Here is a 22,789-nt window from a genome sequence, read left to right as displayed (position 1 = left end):
ATTGAAATCTCACAACATTGTTCTTCATTCACCCATTCAGTAATAAATATTTGGTACGTGTTTGTTATACACCCAGGGCTGGTTCTAGGCACTGGAGACACCAAGATTAATGTGCACCAGTGCCACCCTCAACCAATCACCATCTCATGAGAGAGGTAAATGTGCAAAGAGAAAGTGGTATAACACATGCTGGTCCCTACAATAAAGAATGGAAAATATGGTGTGAAACAGAAGCTCATATTTGGTGAAGGCATCATCTGAGCTAGATTTGAACTGAGTCCTGACGATTTTATTAGCTTAAAATCATCAGATGGGGGTGGAGAGTTGTATTCCCAGCAGGGAGAGCATCAAAGGCTCAGGGAAGACAGAGCATGAAACAGTCACACAACAAAAACCTACAAATAATTAGTCACACTGAAGCAGGGGTATGCTGGAGTGGGAATGGGGAGGAATGAGGGGAGAGAAAGGTGGAAGCCAAGAAAGGACGAGTTTAAAGAGGTGGATGTAAACCTGGGATAGCTCATGTGTGGCTTTATACGCCAGACTGAAGAGTTTGTATTACCTGAAAGGCAATGAGAAGCCAGTGAAGGCTTTTTAATAGAAGAATAGGTGATCCAATTTGCCGTACAGGAAAATCAATTTGGAGGCAGCAAGGAGAAAGGATTTTAGGGAGCAAGACTGGGGAGTGGACAGGTTCTGGGAGGGGAAATAGGGGAAGAGAGAAGGACATACTAATTAACTGGCTATAAGGTGCAGGTCTGTCTTTACGGGCACGTGACTGGCAGTCCCACAGGGCTCCTTGCTCAGAAGAACCCACACTTGTTTCAATGTTCTGCCTTGAATTTTTTTATGGTTTTTTTTAACAAGGAGGACTGCATTTCCATTTTGCAATGGGCCCTACAAAAGATGTATTTGGTCCTGATAATGTGTACTGAACAATGGATATCTCAATTGGGCCTCAGATATCCATGAGGATAGTATTGCTATCTCTATTTTAGAGAAGATGACGCTGAGACTCAGGAAAGCAAAATAACTTAAGAGTACTCAGTGAGTGGTAAAGACTGAGATTGTACCCCAAGCCTTTCTGATTCTAAATAATGCTCTCTTTACATAGCCTTTCCTTGGCCTAGGCACAGAAAACGTAATGGGAAGACCTTTATCAGGGCTTGATCCTCAAATTTTAATATCATTTTTTTCTCAGCATGGGGAGAGAGGACCTTTAAAATAACGAGCTTCTCTTATTTCAAAGGGAATTTCTTTAGCTCCAAAAATTCTCACACATTGTGTGTGGTTATATTTCATTTCTGGTTCATAATGACAATGAATAGCCATGGGTGCAATCAGGAGCAACCTAAAGAATTCTTTCCTTGGTAGTTTGCCAGTTATCCCTTAGGGGTATATGTAATGTCTAGGGAAGCCCATCCATCCACTCTAGTAGATGGGGGTGCAGGGAGTTAATGCCCTGGGCTTTGGCACCGAAGAACCCTAGGTTTGCCAGGCCTTTGAGCAAGACGTTATAGTTGAGTACAGGGGTTAGCCATCAAAATTCCTGGATGCAAATCGTAGCATCTCTACTTTGTGAATCAGTTTCCTCAACTGTGAAATGGGGTATTCATAGGCTATACCTCAAAGGGTTGATGTGAGGAGTAAATCAAGTAGCAACATAGGCAAAGAGCTGAGCACTGAACTTGGCCTGAGTTGAGCATTCAGTAAATGCCAGCAGTTACTTTCTAAAGAAGCTGTCTGTGGTAAGTCAGGAAGGTGCTAAGGCTGACTGAAGAAGTTGCTATATGGAGGCATCTGTTAGGCAGTAACAATGTACATTAAATCCCCATGGGACAAACAGAGCTAAGCAGTTCCTGGTTAGTGCACTGTGGTCTGATCATGCTTCGGTGTCACTTTGTTCTGATCATCCTGGCTGGATAACATGGGTCAGCACAGAGCACTTCAACAAATAGGGTGACGTAAACCCCAGCTCATTGATTGAACAACACAGCCTTAACCATGGAAGAACAGGCTTTCCTTAGAGTGGGCTGTGCAGATATAAGAAGTAGACCAGGAAATCTGCCTACATTTACAAGTATGAACACAAGAGAGAAAGCACACAGCAAATCAGTCACCTCATGCAGGCTGCATGTGTTCTTCAGCTTGGCTCTTTCTGAGCCCTGAGCCCTTTGCTTTCCTAATACCATTACTTTGAAGTTGTTTACTGTGTATGTGTATTTCCAAGATTCACCTCATGAATGTGAAAGACGGAGGAGAGAAATATAAAATATTGATGTCTTATCAAAGATGAAGAGACAGAAATTCATCATAAAATCTTCAGACAAAACATGAAGGATAACGCATGCTTTCAGAATGGAGAAAGCAACAGAGAGTAGAAAGAAAATCTGACCCATAATTCTCTAATACATTTATTTTAGAAAGCATGGTACCTTTGGTGACCCTGCAGACTTTAGGCAAACTACAAATTTTATGAGCAGCAGAGTTAAATTCTCTTGTCTTTTTTCCAAACACATGTGCATATGCACACACACACACAAGCACATCACATTCAACAAATGTGTTATTACCAATCTAGCTGTGAAGGTTTTAAAACATGGCTGTACATTTTTTGCCACTACTACTCCTATCAAGACTATTATGTCCCCTTCCTGTGAATCTGGATGGACTTGTGACTCTTCCAACCAATATGATATGCAGGACTGATGCTAGGTGACTTCCAAAGTTAGGTCATTAACAGGCTTGCAGCATCTGCCCGGTTCACAGAACACTTGACTACCTTGAGACCTCCACACTAAAGAGGCCACAGGTAGGCCCTTTGGCCAACATCTCAGCTGATCCCAGCCTTCCCAGCTGCCAGACATATGAGTGAGACCAGTTTAGACCTTTCAAACCAGCACATCCCCCATCCGAACATGACTAAACAACCACTTTCCACCAACTCTGCATGGAAGAAGACTCATCCAACCAAGCCCTGCCCAAATTCCTGACCCACAAAATTGTAATATATAATAATATAATGCTTTGGCTTGCTAAAGCTGACAAAATCCAATATAACAGAAGTAGGCTGGCTTTTAACAAAGATGACTGATTAGCTTATAATTTAGGGTTCTAAGCCATCAAAATGTCACGATTAATGCATTAACAGGATGACACCCTTCTCTGAAGACTGGTTACCATCAGGCTTGGACTCCTCTGTCAAATAGCAAGGCCCATGGCAATGTCTGCTGGTCCTTCTCTCCCAGGTTTTGTTGCTTCAGCTTCTGGCTTCAATATGTTCCTCTCTCAGCTTCTGTGGGTGTATCCTTGTCTCTCAGCTTCTCTGGGGATTTTTCCATGAGCTTCTCTTAATTTCATCTCTTCCTCTGTATGTATTTTATCCTCTTATAAAGGACTCCAGTAAGAGGATTAAGACCCACCCTGAATGAGGTTGAAATAATCTCAAAAGATCCCACCTACAATAGGTCTGCACCCACAGGAGTGGATTAAAAGAACGGCTTTTTCTGGAGAACATAATAGCTCCAAATTACCAAATATAATAAAATAGTTTTTGTTTTATGCCACTACATTCTGAGCTAGTTTGTTACACAGCAATCAATAACTGGAACACTAAGTAAACCAGGCTGCTCTTCCTCCACTCTGCCAGCCTTTTCCCAAGGTCTCATCTTCACTAGGTTTTCAGGAAACCAAGTCCCCATAGGGATCTTCATAGATACTTCTAAAAATCCAGAGGAAATGTTGCCACAGTCCTCCTGGCTTCCAGTGATGCAAGGCTCTAAGTTCTGCATTGTCCTTGAGGCTCACCGTCATGTTCTCAGTGGCCGTTCCTCCTCCAGCATTGCCACTGGAACCTCCTCACACAGCCAACGCCCCTGGTGCCATTGTGTTGATTCTTTGACACCTTGTGCTCTCAGCAGCCTGACGTGAGCCTAAAGAAAATTATTGCACTGTTTGTTTATAGCATTTCTCATGGCCCAGACTCTGAAACCATGGGAAGGATAGGGTGGAAAACAACCTTGTTTTTCTCTCCAGGTCTCAGTCAACTTTAGAGTAAAGTTCCTTTTATCTTTTCTGCACTCAGAAACCTGGCTTCTTTAACTCTTATTGAAATGGATTCCTGACCTGCCCTCCACATTATTCTCTAGATGTTGTGACATTCTACAGTGACTACAAGTGATGCCATATTGTGAGCTCTCGTGTCCATATGACTCTAATATAGACGTATGCTTTTGTTTAAAAAGCATTTTCTCCATGCACAATTCTTAAAGCTCACTACTGAATAGTCAAATGGAAAAGTCGCATAAGCCACACAATTAAAATTTTAATTTTGAGGATAAACTGGCATTCTATATCCCCAAGGCTTCACCTTTTGCTTATATTGAGCTCCAATTCTAAAATATCTCACCAGCATAATCAAATATTCTAAAAATCTTCAGCAGAGTGATAGTAAATAACTGGGTGTTGTAGAACTCACTAAAAGTATCTTAAATATAAACTTTGTGTTAAAAGGAAAGAAATGTTTATTACAATTTCCTACTATGAACACTTCAATTAAAAGAGAGAGGTCATGAGGACATCTGTTTCCCTCTTCTCTTTTATCATGAGCTGACATCATAAGACTGAGTGTGAATATAGGGATTCAGACAAGTCATGGATATACTAGAGTAAAGACAGTGTGCTGTCCAAAGGGTGGTATGTATACTACTGATCATATAAAGATTATTTTAGGAGGTACACCTAAATATCTCACATTTTAATATGTTTGTATTGGTCATGATGTGTATTTGAAACAAAAATATGTAACGAGCACATCAAATCCAACTTTAGATATTTGGGGGAAATGAGGAAGTTAAGATAGATGTCTCTCCATTCCTGTCTCCATTTTCTTCTTCTCTTTCACCCCCCCCTTCCTTGCCCTCTCAATCTCTCTTTTCTGTTCCCATCCATCCCAACCCAAAAGATGCCTCTTCAGCTTCCTGGTTGCAGCCCCTTTGCACCTCCCCACATCACTTATGATTTATTGAACATTTTGTTTTCAGCTTCCAATTTGCATTTGAATATACCTTTAGCAGCTGAGTAAACAAAGGATCCCCCACTTAAGAGGCATGTTCCCTTAAAAAAAGAAAAAAAGGAAATTGTAAATACACTGTTTTCTCTGCTAGATACAGGATTTCAAAATCCATGTCACAGAAAGCTGACAATCTAACTGAATAAAGGAAGGAAGGAAGGAAGGAAGGAAGGAAGGAAGGGAGGGAGGGAGAAAGAGAGAAAAAGAGAAAGAGAGAAAGAAAGATCCAGGCTGGCTTTTCTAGGCATTTAATCATGTATAAGAAAATTAAATAGAGATTAAAAAAAATGTGAAATGCATCAGTAGGTAAAATGACAAGGGAAAATGAACAAAGAAGGGTTGCTGAATAAGAGAGAACTGCTAGAGCAAGGTTAAGTTGGGCACTGTCTGAACACAACACATAGACCTGTGTTTAAATCCTCCTCTGTAAATGTGAGACAATTCATATTTACTCTGAATGGTTTTTAAGAAAATTAAATAAAATAACATAAATATAAGGCTTGACACAAAACGATCAATTTGATTTACTATTACTTAGATTTCATGGTATATATTGTCACCATTTTTGTTTTTAAAAATTTAAAAACATTGTTTGCTTTCAATGTGTATTTATTTATGATCACTTCTATTTGTGGCTGGTGATCTTGGTTTTCCATTTAGTATAGTTATTTTTTTTTCTTTTTCTAGCAATTTATTTAAGTAAAAGAGAAGTGAGTCAATTTAAAGCAAAACATTAAATTAGCAGTATTTTAGAAGGTATATAGAAATGGCAAACCTTGAAGGTATAAAGGTAATGAGCAATGTTTGTGAGAATTAGTTAAGAGAGTTACCTTAACCCTTTCAGACTCAAGATTACATTTTTATAACCTTGTATTTTCTTCTACTCTTTTGACTGAAAATTATAATAATAAAACATGCCCATGTAAACACAATATTTTCAGTAAAACATACTATATATTATTAATAGCAATGTAATGGAAAATAAAAGTAAAGTCATCTATAATAAAACAAGAGACATGTCAACATATAATGCTCAGATATGACTGATTATAGTAGAAGATATAATAAAGCAGTCGGATAATTGGACCAACACGGAAAATCACTGTGCATGCAACAGCTACAAATGCAGAACCCATACAGATGTGCTGCATCAGTGACAAGTACTGTGAGTCAGTAATAGCATTTTCTTAAATGGTGAACTCTTGGTAAAGTTCTCAATAAGACAACATTCAATCTTCCCTCACTTATACTGTGGCTTCATTCTGGGAAATTAAAGCCTTCAAGAAGACACTTTGTGTTTATGAAGCTAAACTCTATGCTCACGTAATTAGAAAATGGTGTTTTAACTCCTTGCAAGTCTGATGGGGCATTACAAAGTCATGCCAGATGTTGGACAATTTTCATTAGTAGGGCTGTCTCATACATTACAGGGTATTTAGCATCTCCTAAAGCCTACCTATTAAATGGCAATAACAGCTTTCTAAATGCTGAGTCAAACAAAGCACTCTCAGAGATTTGCAAAATGGCCCTAAGAAATGGCACCAGCTCCACTAAGAACTAGTAGCTTAAGAGCAAGCACTTTGGAGTCAGAAGATATTGGTCCATCCTGGTTTCTTTACTTACTAGTTTATGATCTTAGGCAAGTGACTTTACTCCTAATCTATTTACTGTAAATGTAACCAGGATAATATTTTTAAAATATTAACTACAACATTTAATTTCATCCCTAAATCTTTGTTTTCTTGTAACCTTTCTCTTTCTGGAGATCAAATCCTTACGTTCCTCTCCAAGGGCAGGAAAAGGCCAATACTAGACATATGTAGTAAGAAAATGGGCTTGAAAAATAAGCATATAGAAGCTGAGACTGTTCCATCAGATCATGGACGTCTTCCATGATTTAAGAAAGATACAACTGTCCAACATTAAAATCTAATCAAGTAACTGGAGTCAGTAAGAAGGCAAATAAGTCATCATAAGCTTCATGTTTCCTGGCTTCAGGGATTGTGAGAATTAAGAAAAAAAAAAGGAGAAAGAACAGGGGATGCCAGAGATAATCTCCCCCTCTGAGGCTTCACAGACTCAAAGCAGGGAGAAGCTGTGGTGGATAGATTTGTTGAAGGCAAAAGAGATCTATCTACTTCTCTATTTTAGACTTTTGAGGAAAACTGCTTGCCAGGCCACTGATGTACCCACATGGGGTGAACACCTACTTTTGAGGAAATGTGACAACAGAAAGGGGTGCCTGAGTTTATTTACTCAGAGACTTCCATTGCTTCTGTTTGGGGCGGATGGCATCTGCTCATATGAAACAGCTGTTACCTCCCTCAGGGAAGGAATGAGAAGGGCAAGTAATAAATAATTAATACTTAGACCAGTGGCATAATTAACGACAAGGCAAAAATTAGGAGGTATCTGCAGTGACTACAAGAAAGAAGGGAAGGCGATGCATTCAGGGAGCACCACCAGCCATAACACTCAGCTATGAATGTCACCAAGGGGAGCAGCAGACAGATGGACCAGACATGAATCAGTGGGCAGGCAAGAGGTCAGAGGGATTCTTCCTGCACTATGGCCTAAGTTCAGATAAAGCCCTTGCACCTCAACCATGCAAAAGGCAATTTGGGGAGAAAAGCAGAAGGAGAAGGAGACTCTCAGAGACTGGACTAATGTGCCCAAAGAGATTTACATTATCTGAAGAGATTGAATAAAATATTACACTAAAAGACAGCAGCAGCAGTGGAGTTTTGGTTTTTTAAATATCCCAAACCTTTCACAAAATTAAAGTAAGTAAGATAGTGTTCTAGTTTGCTAATGCTGTGGAATGCAAAACACCAGAGATGGATTGGCTTTTATAAAAAGGGGGTTTACTTGGCTACATAGTTACAGTCTTAAGTCCATAAAGTGTCCAAGGTAACACGTCAGTAATCGGGTACCTTCACTGGAGGATGGCCAATGGCATCCAGAAAACCTCTGTTAGCTGGGAAGGCATGTGGCTGGCATCTGCTCTAAGTTCTGGTTTCAAAATGGCTTTCTCCCAGGATGTTCCTCTCTAGCAAGCTTGCTCCTCTTCAAAACATCACTCACAGCTGAGTTCCTTCTCTTTGAGTCAGCTCATTTATATGGCTCCACTGATCAAGGCCCACCCTGAATGGGTGGGGCCATGCCTCCATGGGAATATCTCATCAGAGTCATCACCCACAGCTGGGTGGGGCACATTCCAAGCAAATCTAATCAGCACCAAAACGTCTGCCCGACAAGACTACATCAAAGATAATGGAGTTTGGGGGACACAATACATTCAAACTGGCACAGATAGCAAAATCAGAAACCTACAGAAGACATCTTCAAAACATCATGTTGAGATAGCCAGGAGCTGTGTGGAATGGGCAAAGGAATCTGAGGTTGGACACATGTCATACAACACTCAAGAGCATGTGGAGCAGCTGAGATCAGCGAAATCTTTACGTTCTCAAGCCAGGAGTCCTGTGCCCCTCCCTGACAGGCACAGTCCTGAGGAAGGAGGGGCCATCAGTGCTGGCAACCAGGAGGGAGAACTGCAGTTGCAGCACTAATTAACAAACTCAGACTACTGAACAAAACTCCAACCATAGATATACTGAGACCACACACCAGAGAATCTGGGAGCACTCAGCCTGGTGGAGAGGAGATAGGGCTAGCAAAAACAGCAAAAATAAATAAATAAATAAATAAATAAATAAATAAATAAAATAAAAACAGATACTTTTGGAATTGGGGGCTGAACCAAAAATGGAGAAGAGCTGGGCTCAAACAGAATCAGTCACATATGCAAACCCAGGGGGCCATGGCCCTTCTCTGAAAAGCTGATTTTTCTGGCTTCTTGATTGTTCCTCAATTGCTCTCCAAATCCTTGTCTTTTTGCATTTCAGTAGCCATCAGAACTGCAAGGACTGAATTAAAGAGCTTTTCTTTAAATTGTCTTTAATGGACACTTCTTTTCTTTTGTTTTAATCTTTTCCTCTTTTTTTTAAGTAACTAGTCTAAGTAGCCCATTACAGAAAGCCTCAAAAACTTGCAATTTGGGCCCAGGCAAGAGCAGAGTTAAGAGAGCCCTAAGAGACAAAGTAATAAGTCTAGAGGGGGAGAAAATTCACTAAAGACCACAACTTCCCCAAGAAAAGTGGGGTATGGCCCAGCTCCAGTGGCAGCTCTCCTTTGGGAAACTCAGACCCCAGAGGCTGGAATTCAGAAACCAGCTTCAGTCAGCCATACCCCCGACAGGGTCAGGGTTACCAGGAAAACTAAAGGCTCCATAACCCCACACTGGTGGGGGATCAGAGGGTTGGCAAGAGCCACCTGCTGGACAGCATAGGAAAAGCACTGAGTCTTGAGGCCTCACAGGAGTGTCTCATTCTCAAGGAAACTCTTTACCCTCCTCCTGAGGTCTGGACCTCTCTGGACTGGGAAAACCCGACCGTGGTTGACCACATCTAAAGAGACTCTCAAACAAAAAGGCTACATAGAGGCAGGACAAGAAACAGAAAAACAGGAGGAGAAAAACTCTGATAAACTAAATAGAACCTAAACTTAGAGGCCAAGAATAAGCTGAATTGAACATCAAAGGTTACAGAACAAAGGCAATCAACAAGAAAATCCTAGGCAAAAGAGTGAAAACAAGCTCCAGAATAAACTAATAAAGAAAGTCAGATGCCTAGACAGTTCAAGATAATGAGCCATACTAGGAAACATGAAAATATGGACCAGCCAAAGGAAAAAACTAATAGTTCAAGCAAGATACAGAGTTGAGGCAAATAATGCTAAATCAATCTAATAAACTGAAGTAAGAACTAATTAAAGATATTCAAATAAGTCTCCTAAATGAATTCAAAAATTAAGTCAATGAACTGAGGGAAGATATAGCAAAAGAGATGAAGGATATAAGGAAGACACTGGATGACCAAAAAAAAAAAACAAAAGGCAAAACATATGGGAATGAAGGGCATAATGGAGGAGACAAAAAGAGAATGGAGGGATACAACAGTAGATTTAAACAGACAGAAGAAAGGATCAGTGAATTGGAAGACCAGACATCTGAATTCACACACACCAAAGAACAGTGAAAAGAAAGGGAAAATACGAGCAGGGTCTTAGGGAGCTGAGTGACAAGATGAAGTACACAAATAAACATGTTATGGGTGTCCCAGAGGGAGAAGAGAGGGTGAAAGGGGCAGAAAGAATAATAGAAGAAATAATCACTAAAAATTTCCCAAGTCTTATGAAAGATAGATAATTACAGAATCAAGAAGTACAGTGTACCCTAAACAGAATAGATCCCAATAGGCCTACTCCAAGACACTTACTGATCAGATTGTCCAATGTCAAAGACAAAGAGAATTCTGAAAGCATCAAGAGAAAAAAAATCCATCCCATGCAAGGGAAGCTCAATAAGACTATTTACAGATTTCTCTGCAGAAACCATGGAAGCAAGAAGACAGTGGCATGATATATTTAAGATACTGAAAGAGAAGAACTGCCAACCAAGAATTCTATATCTGGCAAAATTGTCCTTCAAAAATGAAGGAGAGATTAAAATATTTTCAGGCAAACAGACACTGAGAGAGTTTGTGAATAAGAAACCAGTGCTATAAGAAATACTAAAGGGAGTGTTACAGGCTGATAGGAAAAGACAGGAGAAAGAGTATAGAAATGAAAATTATCAGGAAGGGTAAAAAGAGAGAGAGGAAAAAATAAGACATGACATATAAAATCTAAAAGACAAAATGACAGAAAAAAGTACTGCCCTTACAGTAATAACACTACATGTTAGTGGATTAAACTCCCCAATAAAGAGACACAGACTGGCAGAATGGATTAAAAAACAGGACCCATCTATATGCTGTCTACAAGAAACTCACTTTAGACAAAGGGACAAAAATAGGCTGAAAGTGAAAGGTTGGAAAAAGATATTTCATGCAAACAGCAACCAGAAAAAAAAGTGGGAGTAACTATATTAATATCAGACAAATTAGACTTCAAAAGTAAAACAATTAAGAGACAAAGAAGGATACTATATATTAATAAAAGGGTCACTTCATCAAGAAAACAGAACAATCATAAATATTTATGCACCAAGCCAGAGTGCCCCAAAATTCATGAGGCAAACAATGAGAACACTGAAAGAAAAGAAGATAACTCAACAATAATAGTGGGAGACTTCAATACACCACTCTCACCGATGGATAGAACATCTAGACAGGGGATCAAGAAGGAAAGGGAGATGCTGAATTGTATGATAAATGAACAAGACTTGACAGACATTCAAAGATCTCTATACCACACAACAGCAGGATACACATTTTTCTCAAGTGCTCACGGAACACTCTCTAGGAGTTTCAACAATTTAAAAAATATTGATATTATAAAAAACACTTTCTTGGATCATAACAGAATGAAGTTGGAAATGAATAACAGAAGACTGTAAAATTTACAAGTATATGGAGACTAAACAACATACTACTAGAAAACCAGTGGGTAAAGGAAGAAATTACAAGAGAAATTAATAAATACATCAAGACCAATGACAATGAAAACACAACATATCAACTTATGGGATGCAGCAAAGGCAGTGCTGAGAGGGAAATTTATTGCCCTAAATGCCTATATTAAAAGAGAAGAGAGAGCAAAAATTGAGGAATTAACTGTCCACCTGGAGGAACTAGAGAAAGAAAAGCAAACTAACCCCAAAGCAAAGAGAAGGAAAGAAATAACAAAGATTAGAGCAGAAATAAATGAAACTGAGAACAGGAAAACAATAGAGAGAATCAACAAAACCAGAAGCTAGTTCTTCAGGAAAATCAACAAAATTGATAGAACCCTACCTAGGCTAACAAAAAAAAAAAAAAAGAGAGAGAGAGAGAGAGAGCGGATGCAAATAAATGCAATCAGAAATGGGAAAAGAAACGTAACTACTGACCCTGCAGACCTAAAGGAAATAATGAGAAGATACTACGAGCAACTAAATGCTAATAAACTGGAAAACTTACACCAAATGGACAACTTCCTAGAAAAGCATTAACAACCAACATTGACCCAAGAAGAAATAGAAGACCTCAACAAACCAATCACAAGCAAAGAGATTGAGTCAGTTATCAAAAAGCTCCCCAAAAATGAAAAGCCCAGGACCAGATGGCTTCACATGTGAATTCTACCAAGCATTCAAGAAAGAATTAATACCAATCCTGCTCAAACTCTTCAAAAAAACTGAAGAGGCGGGAAAGCTACCCAACTCATTCTATGAAGCCAACATCACCCTAATACCAAAATCAGGCAAAGATACTGCAGAAAAAGAAAATTATTGACCAATCTCTTTAATGAATATAGATGCAAAAATCCTCAACAAAATACTTGCAAATCAAATCCAGCAGCACATTAAAAAAATCATACACCACAACCAACTGGGGTTTATTCCAGTATGCAAGGCAGGTTCAACACAAAAAAATCAATTAAGGTAATACGCCACATCAATAACTCAAAGCAGATGAACCACATGACCAACTCTATCCGTAAAGAAAAGGCATGTGACAAACTTCAACATCCTTTCTTGATGAAAACACTTCAAAGCATAGAAATAGAAGGGAATTTTCTCAAAATGATAAAGGCAATATATGAAAAATCCACAGCTAACATCATACTCAATGGGGAGAGACTGAAAGCCTTCTTCCCTATAAGATCAGGAACAAGACAGGAATGTCCACTGTTACCATTGTTATTCAACACTTTGCTGGAAGTTTTAGCTAGAGCAATTAGGCAAGAAAAAGAAATAAAAGGCATCCAAATTGGAGAAGAAGAAGTAAAACTTTCACTCTTTGCAGATGACGTGATTCTATACGTAGAAAATCCAGAAAAATCTACAGCAAAGCTATTAGAACTAATCAATGAATACAGCAAAGTGGCAGGCTATAAGATCAATATGGAAGAACATGTAGTGTTCTTGTACACAAGTAATGGACAACAAGAGGAAGAAATTTAAAAAAAAAATCCATTTACAATAACAACCAAAAGAATCAAGTATTGAGGAATAAACTTAACAGAGGCCACAAAAGACCTATACAAAGTAAACTACAAGAAACTGCTAAAAGAAATCAAACAGGACCTAAAAAAAATGGAAGAACATATCATGTTCATGGATTTGAAGACTAAATATAATTAAGATGTCAGCTCTACCTAAACTGATTTATAGATTCAAGGCAATACCAATTAAAACCCCAACAACTTACTTTGCAGAAATAGAAAAACTAATAACTAAATTATTTGGAAGGCAGGGTGCCCTGAATAGCCAATAATAACTTGAAAAAGAGGATCAAAGTGGAAGGTCTCACACTACCTGACTTTAAAGCATACTACAAAATACAGTGATCAAAACAGAATGGTATTGGCATAAAAATAGATGTACTGGCCAATAGAATCAAATTGAGGGTTCAGAAATTTACCATCTCATCTATAGACAATTGATCATTGACAAGGTGGTCAGGTCAAAGTAACTGTGACAGAGCAGCTTCTTCAATAAATGGTGTTTGGAGAACTGGATATCCAGTTCCAATAGAATGAAAGAGGACCCCTGTCTCACACCATCTACAAAAATTAACTCAAAATGGATCAAAGACCTAACCATTAGTGCTAAGACTGTAAGACTCTTAGAAGAAAATGTAGGGCAATTTCATAAAGATCTTGTGATAGGAGATGTTCTTCTAGACCTTACACCCAAAGCATGAGCAACCAGAGAACAAATAGACCAATGGGATCTCCTCAAAATTAAACACTTTTGTACATCAAAGATCTTTGTCAGAAAAGTTAAAAGGCAGCCTACACAATGGGAGATGATATTTGGAAACCACATATCACATAAGCATTTAATATCCTGAATATATAAAGCAATCCTACAACTCATCAACAGAAAGACAAATAACCCAATCAAAAAATGGGCAAAAGACATGGACAGACACTTTTCTGAAGAGGACATACAAATGATTCAAAAACATGAAAAACATGCTCAACTTCATTGGCTATTAGGGAAATGCAAATCAAAATCAGAATGAGATATCATCTCACACCTACCAGAATGGCCATTATCCAAAAAAACAGAAAATCACAAGTGCTGGAGAGGATGTGGAGAAAGAGTCACACTTATTCACTGTTGATGGGAATGCAGAATGGTGCAACCACTCTGGAAGACAGTGTGGCAGTTCCTCTGGAAGCTAAGCATAGATTTGCCATATGACCCAGCTATTCCATTGCTAGGTATATTATCAGAGGAACTGAAAGTTAAGACATGAACAGACATTTGTAAATCAAGTTTATCGTGGCATTATTCACAGTAGCCAAGAGATGGAAACAGTCCAAATGTCCATCAATGGAGGACTGGATAAACAAACTGTGGAACATACACAGGATGCAATGTTATGCAGCTGTAAGACAGAACAAAGACGCAGAACACGTAATAACACATATGAAACTTGAGGAAATTATGTTGAGTGAAGTTAGCCAGAAACAAAAAGACAAATACTGTATGGTCTCACTAATATGAACTAACATTAATGAGCAAACTTTGAGAGTTAAGAGCTGATAACACAGGTTACCAGGAGACAGAAAGAGGGTAGAGATTGGGCATTTGATGCTGAAGGACTACAGAATGTTCAGCAGGCTTGATTGTATAGACCCAGAAATAGATAGCATAATACTGTGTGATCGTATCACAATATTGTAACTACAGCGAACAAAGATGTCCATGAGTAAAGCTGAAAAAGGTGGGCTAGAAGCATGTACAACATCTTAGGTAAAGATGGAGGTAAAGACTGGGACTGTTTAACTTAGCAAAAACTGGAGTGGTCAATGATTGTGACTAAATGTAGAAATATAAAACTGTTCTTGCATGTGAGAGAACAAAACAAAACAAAACAAAACACTCTGTGACAATAGGTCTCCATAAACCTCGGAATATAAGATGATTAGGCAAAACAGACTAAGAATCCAGACCCTTTCAGAAATAGGGCCTGGGCAGAATAAAACAGGTCAGGGAAAGAGACTTCTCACAGCCCTAAGAGAGTGAGAGCTCATAAATCACCAACAGGTACTAACCCCCAAAAGAAAGAACTCTCTGAGTGGAGAATTCAGCAGACAGATCTGAAACCAACTGAAACTGGAAGAGAGCTTCACCATTTCCAAATTGAAGGTGAGTGCAAGGGGACTACATAAAAATTAGATGGTGTTGGGGCTGCCTGAGACTTCAGTGCTCTCAGAAAATCCAGCAGAAATTCTGTCTTGGAAGGATAGAATTCTCTACTGAAGAGAAGCTTCTGGAACCAGAACCCCTCTTGATCAGAGTGGTAAGATCAGGGTAAAAAAAAAGGAGAAGGTTCAGATACTAGTGTGGGAGCGGCCCAAAGGAAACCTATCTCAGAAAGTGCCAGAGATGTAGCTATACAGAGAATCCATTAAAAAAAAAAAATACTTGTGCTAATGGCAGGAGCCTTAGGGCCATAGATTCAGAAAAGCTTTCCTAACACATCTATATGCCCTATATTCTACCAAAAACAAAGGAAATTACATCGCATTTAAACATGACAATAGAAGAGGATGAAAGAGAAAGTAAAGAGAATACTTACCTGAACAACATACATACAGAAAATGAAGACACCCCCAAAATATATCCATAAAGCAGACAAAAAACAAATCTTTCAAAACGAGTGAAAAGTAATTAAGACAATGATACAACCTCTGAAATAATAGCATAAATTGATGTAAAAAGGCTTGGAAATTATACAGATAAGCAAAAGAATAATATAAAAATATCAGGTAACAGAGCTCAGGAGGACATACAAGTGCAAGATAAAGAGCTCAAAACTCAGGTAGAAGAAACACAAGTGTGAGTGGATACCACAAGAGTACAAAAAAGGAAACAGAGGACACAAGGAGAGAAATGGGAGAGGGGGAAAAAATCAGAAACGAAGAAAGAGAATGGAAGTGTTAGATATAGAGAACAAGCAAAGAAGGTCCAACACAGATATATGTCCTCAGAGAAGAAAACCAAAGCAATGGAACAGAGAAATCCAATGATAATCATAATATATATATAAAAAAAAATTTCTGAAATAAGGAACTTAAACTTACAGACTGAAAGATATACCATGTATAAGGGGAAGAAGTAGACTGAAATATTCTATACCAAGAGTCAGCAAACTATGTCCCAAAACCAAATCCAGCTCACTTCTTGTTATTATAAGTAAAATTTTATTGGAACACAGCCACACCCATTCATTTATGTATTGTTTATGGCTGCTTTTATTCCACATTGACAGAGATGATTACTTGCAACAGAGACAGTATCACCCACAAAATGTAAAATGTTTACTATCTGAATGTGAACTGAAAACCTGGCCAACATCTGGTCTGCACCAAGATAGATTCTAGTGAAACTATTGGAACTGAAGGAAATAAGATGAATCCATTGAATGTTCAGAACAAAATATAAAGTCACTTCATTAGCAGCTCATTTAGAATAAAACACTCTACACCAGTACACAAGGACATAACATAATTGAGATATTCAAATGAATAAAATGAAAGCCTAAAGTTTATCTTTCAGCTTAACTGATCTAAAAGTGCAAAGGCCACAGTCACACTGTTATGAAAATGCAAGAACTCAGGGAAAAATGTTTCCATGAGCCCTTCCTGAGCAATGGCCCAGAGAACAAGCTTCAGAAAACCAATAAATTATTGGAGAAGCTTTAGGTAAGGACTGATGGTGATTTTTAAGCATGTTTAACCATGGAAATAAGATTAAATGATGGAATATAAAAGTGCCAGAATACATGTAATTGTTATGTGCTCTGGCAATGTAAATGCACTCATCAAAAAGGTGGAAGGAGAGCAAAGGGAGACTACAAGGAAAGCAGAACAAACTTGCTGATTACCTTATAGGTATTAACTGATACCAAAAGAATGTTACTTGAAAAGAGTGCAGGGAAAGTAAGTTAAATATATATAACAACAACAACAACAAAAAGTGCAGGGAGAGGGAAAGGAGGGAGTAATGGCTCCTAGCCAATTTCAACATTGCTTAGGGTAAGAAACCAACACAGTATCTTTAAAAGTTGGGACTGTCAGTGTTATATAAAGGCTAAAAGTCTTACAGAAAAGATAACTTCTAGAAAAATACACAAAGCTTCTTAAATACCAAAAGGGATATTAGTGAGAAAGAAAGAACAGAGAAAACAAACCACAATTTAGAGGGAGCCCAAACATCCATCAGTAGGGAGCTGGTTGAATCAACTATCGTAAATCCATACAATTTAATAGTATGCAGCTGTTATAAAAGAATGAGTGGTCTCCAGTATATACTGTTCTGCAAGATACATATTATTCTGCAAGGTGCAGAAGCATGTAAAGTGTGCTACATATAAGAAAAGGAGGAAGCCACAAATTCATATAAATGACTTATCTTAAAAAATGAGAAGACAGGCACAAAGTTAATAAAATGGTTACCCTTAATTAGGATGATAACACATTTTGCTTGCCCACAGCATCCCTGGTTAATGTTCATTGCATATCTACATTAATGGATGGGACTGTTCTTTGAAAAGGAACCCTAATGGTACTCATTCCTGATATCTAGGTTGATCCTGGACTTGGTGTATAGAAGGAGAACAAGAAATGGAAAATGTTAGCTGGTTCCTGAGCATAAAAATGTAAAATATTACTATCTCCACTTTGGGCAGAGAACAGTTCGCATATTATATTATCTATAAGTCTAGTTGCCTTCATAATTATTGCCTGATTTAAAAAAAAAAAGTGTTCTTTCTCTACTATAGTTTCCTCATCTGTAATATGACAATAAAAGTATCTTCTGCTCAGGATTGTTGTAGCATTAAAAGGGCTAATATAAATAAAAGTAAAGTGCTTGGAACAGTTTGTAGAGCATTGTAAGTGTTATAAAAGTCATAGCTAGCTATTATTATTCTAGTTATTGACTTTTTAAGACTGCACCATCTCTTATAATCATTCTTTATTTTAGGATGCATGTGTGTGTGTGCATGGTTCTATGTGTCTATTAACTGCATGAGTTGTCTAGAGGAGACCAGATGTCCACAGGGAGAAGGGGGCATAATTTCACATCCTACTAGAGTAGATGTAAGAAAATAGACCAGACATGGACTATTCTTCCAAATCCTGTTACGGTTTTATTTGGGGCTGAATTACTCTGCATTTTGGATTGAGTTCTGCTGGAGAATCTGTACCTCATACATTTTTCCTGGTCAGGAAAGGAGGACTGATCCTTGAGGGAGGACAAATTGAGTGGTTAAATAATGAAGTTTTCTTATAGAGGGTGGGGATATTCTGGGACGAATTAAAGTGGGGACTCTCTTTAAAGTGGAGGAGAGAGGGAAGGGAGGGCAGACATCAAGACATGAGGCAACAGTAATATCTGGGGTTCTGGGTAATGCCAGTGAAGGGTTTCCTACTTCTCTTTTTCTTTGGACTCTGAAAAAAAGGCATATTTGGCATCACGATCTAATTCCTATAAGACGTCGTAGACCCTTAGTATAATCTGCTCTGTGTCACCAGCGTTGGATCAGGTTATTGGAATTGGACGCCTGGGCAGGAAAAAGGGGCAGCCTTTTCCCCTCACATTTCCACGAGCTCCGGGGAGCAATAGCAGCAGTAAGGAGCAAAGCTGCTAATCACAGAAAATCGACAGGTCTCTGGAGAAGATGAAAGAAAAGCACCCACTGTCTAAAATATATTAAAAGAAAATGACCTTGAAGAAAGGAAAGAGGACCCTTGAGGTCACAAGCTTATTTTAAAAATCAGAAATCTAGTAATTTTTTAAAGTATCCATAGGCCTCTCTAATGATCAATTTCGATTCCATTCTGCAAGCATTTACTGAGAAACTAGGATTTGATGGGCACTGCTCTAGACTCAAGGCTGCAGTCACTGGGGATGTGGAAATAATTAATGTATAGCTGTGCCTTCAAAGGCTCACAATTGAATGTGGAGACAGACATTTATATAAATAGCTATAATGCAGCATGATTAGCATAGGGTAGAGGGCAATTTTCAATCATTTGCAATTGGATCAGTTACGTTGCTCTGAATGTCAGACAGTTCCCCACGGTGATGGGTTTAGAAGGAATTGGTGCTTTTAATGATTCCCACCCACATGGGTCCAGGGCTGCAGGCAACTTATTAAAAAAAAAAAAAAAAAAAAAAAAAACTGGGCTCAGAAAATTCTTTTGGGTATTGACTTCCACTCTGTCCTCTATGCCTTCGACTTATCTGTCCTCCAAAATTTCCATACTTTGGGCTTAACACCTAGATTCTTCTCCTTGGCCTAGACCTTTCTCAGGGGTGTCACATTTGGACTATTTTGAGGACAGCAAAAAAGGAAGACACTCAAATGGATGTGAGTGTCCTATACCAGGCGCCTTTCGTAAGAAGGACAAGTCTGCAGTCAGCAGATATTTCAGACAAAGGATTTCCCTCTTCCCTTTGCTCTATCGGATGGCAGTTTTATCACTGCCTACCAGTCTGTATTCTCAGTGACATCCTCCATTTTTTTTTTATCTCAGGTTCTCTTTTCAAAGATCATGGTATAAGTAGTTAGCATTAGGAACCTTTTATTTTATCATATTTACTATGTAGGTCTTACCTATTGAGCCTGTGTTCCTAGAGTCAAAGAGGTGGGATATCCTATCCTATCCCAGAGAAATGCTCTTTAATGCTACTGCATATCCAAAAGCCACATGATCACAGGATGCCCTTCAAGGACAAATAACTTATAAGATGGAATGCAGCTCCCATTTGAAGGATCCTTTCTCTCATCCTGACATTGACTCCAATACTAAGTAGTGGGGGTAAGATATGGTTATGGAAATAGGGGGTGAGCTCAAAGGGAATAGTCAATGAAGTTACAATGTGGATAAATTCCATGACATATACTATATACTCTTGGTTGCCTATACAGTCATTCTCCTAATAAATACACACACACACACATACATAACTTTCCATAATAAATTTTAAAAAGGTAACATTGAGGATCTCAGAGTAGGAAGGTAGAAAGCAAGTGGGTCCTTGATTATGACAGTTACACCACTGAATTAACAATCTCTGGAACCACTTCCCCCAGAATCTGTTTTTATTGTTTACCACTATAGTTGGACATTCTATTACTCATAGACAAAAATATCAGTTGAAACAGACCCTATAAACTTTTGTGAATGCTCATACCCCTGAAATAGACTATAACTTACTCTCATGGTGCTAGTAAGCCAAATTGTTAACTGCCTTCGCGAAAATATTGCAGGAACCGAGATGGGACTTGCCACTGTATTAACTAGAGCAGTTGTTCTCAACCGGGGGTACTACTGGCATCTAATCATCTACAATGCACAAGACAGCCTCCCATGACAAAGAATTATCTGGGCCAAAGTATCAATAGTACAAAAGGTGAGAAATCCTGCATTAGGGTGCAAGCTAAATGTTGTAACAAAAAGACCCAAAATTATAGTGAGATAGAAATGCATTTCTCTTAGGCTTATTTCTCTTAGTCGGGGAAAGTTGATCTGTCCCAATATCCAGTTTCTGTCTATCTTGTGGCTCTGTATTCCCCTATGGTACTGTCTTTGTCAAATGGTCAAAGACAGCTCACCAGCCTGGCCTTAATAGTCTGATCCATGGGACAATGGAAAGGGAACAACTACAGGAAAATAATTCCATTGATAAGGGATTTGTTCTGGAAGTTGCATAAATCATCCATCTCATATATCACTAGCCTAAAACTTAGTCACATGCCCACCTAACTGCAAATGAGATTGGGAAATGTAATCTCTAGCCTGGTAGCAACGTGCCCAGTTAAAACTCAGGGTTCTGCTACTAGAAGGAAGAAGGAAAGCAATGAAAGAAAGAGAGAGACTCTTAAATACTGGGGAAATGATGGTATGTCCTGACTTTTGATTTAGTATTTCCTCAAAATATTGCCACTTGGATTCACACCAACTGACACTGCTCTTAGGCTATTGATATCTATTCCACCATAGGACACAGGCATTGCAGATACCATACTACTTTCTTCTAGGAGAGAGTCACAAAACTGTAGCCACGAGAAAGTGCTTATTCTTTCCCCAGTGGTACTTTTGAATCCAGGCAAATTTATACCCACCCTGAGACACTGCGTCCCTTGTTTAGTCTTTACGACTTAAGGGAGTAGTGACAAAGGCTCTGTGCCCAGGGAACTAGAAGAGAAAATGCACATGCTGGTGTCTTTTAAATTTCCTTTTCAGTCAGTGAAACTCTGGAGATGTGTTCCCTAAAGGCATAAAATTTGGAAAAATATCTCTGGCTAAAAGGCCATATGCTGATATATTTGAAACTATCATATTTAATATATATATATATTTAAAATGACCATAATATAATAGTAATTCACTTTATTTTAACATATATTAACTCAGTTAATATATTGACATTGAATATTTATCATTCTAATGCTAAATTTCCTGGCAGTATTTGCTACTAATATCTAAAATAAGGTCATGGCCCAAGTCGTTTATGGAACTTCTAGAACTGACTATATTTATATGAAACACCACTAAACCTTAATGGGAGTTATGGAGCAATTGTCAAGTTGACAAAAGGCAACCTTTCACAGCTCTCCAATGAGCTCCAAAGAAAGCCAACTCACCATTCTTCTTGTAGAACATAATTTCCCCTTTGAATTCTGTTTTTTCTTCCAATGACTTTTCTATCTGAAGCATCAGTTGCTCATTGGTTTCAACGCCAAATAAGAACTTGCAGCTGCAACTCTTCTGCATGACTTCAGTTCGGGCAAATCCAGCAAGCTCACAGAAGCCATCGGAACAGTAGACTATGGGGAAACCCTTAGCCACCTGGGCATTGGCAAGGATAAAGTTGCTATCTGTAGAAGAACAAGGAGAAGACACTTAGCAAACAAACAAGAGTGAGAAACTCTTTTGTAAGTCACAATTTTAGTAAAAATTATGAGCACACATGTTTGGCCAATATTGCCTAAAATGCATGTCCTGATGTGGGAAAGAGATATTCCAAAATATAAAATGGCATTAATTGGCAGAAGTGTTAAACTCTATTTCTTGCATTTTGTAACATACTGTGAAGGCAACATAATATTCTCTGACCTGTGTTTGAGATATTTACCACGCAGTTGGCAGGACAGTAACATGCTTTTCAGCACAGAACCGGGTTCATATCCTGAATCTGTCACTTAATATATAGGTGAACTTGAACAATTTACTCAAGCAGTCTACAGCGTAGTTTCCTTACTTTTGATTTCCCCAAAAGCAGATCCTGAGACAAGGATTTGAGTGTAAGAAGTTTATTTGTGAGGTGATTCCAGGAAGTGAGCAAGTTGGGAAATGAAATAAGAAAGGGAGGAGAGGTATTAAAGAGTGAGGTAAAAAGGCATTTACTGCTATGGACAATCCCATAGGGCCGCTACAAAATACTGTGTAGAATGCAACTCAGCACTGTCCCACTGAGAGGAAAGAAAGCTGGGGTATTTAGCCACCAACTCACCTACCTCACTGATTAAGGGCCACTCCTCAGGTGTCAATATGCTGTCACCCTTGACCTAAAGTAAGGAATTTATAAAACCCTTTGATAGGTTGTATGTATAGTATGAACTATTTATCTGAAATAAAAACATA

General features: G+C 38.5%; 1 protein-coding gene across 1 annotated transcript in view; it reads right to left on the bottom strand.

The window, feature by feature from the left end:
* Positions 1-22,789, bottom strand: part of KCNH8 (potassium voltage-gated channel subfamily H member 8) — a 449,367-nt gene that overhangs the window by 282,273 nt on the left and 144,305 nt on the right. The window contains exon 2 of the mRNA XM_037828156.1: positions 21,790-22,023. Coding sequence (XP_037684084.1) covers positions 21,790-22,023 — 234 coding nt within the window. The remainder of the gene's footprint in view (positions 1-21,789; positions 22,024-22,789) is intronic.

The sequence above is a fragment of the Choloepus didactylus genome, chromosome 1 (genome assembly GCF_015220235.1).
Source record: "Choloepus didactylus isolate mChoDid1 chromosome 1, mChoDid1.pri, whole genome shotgun sequence".
Classification (NCBI taxonomy): Eukaryota; Metazoa; Chordata; class Mammalia; order Pilosa; family Megalonychidae; genus Choloepus; species Choloepus didactylus.
The sequence above is the reverse complement of the archived record's forward strand: the minus strand, read 5'-3'. Positions and strand labels throughout refer to the sequence as shown.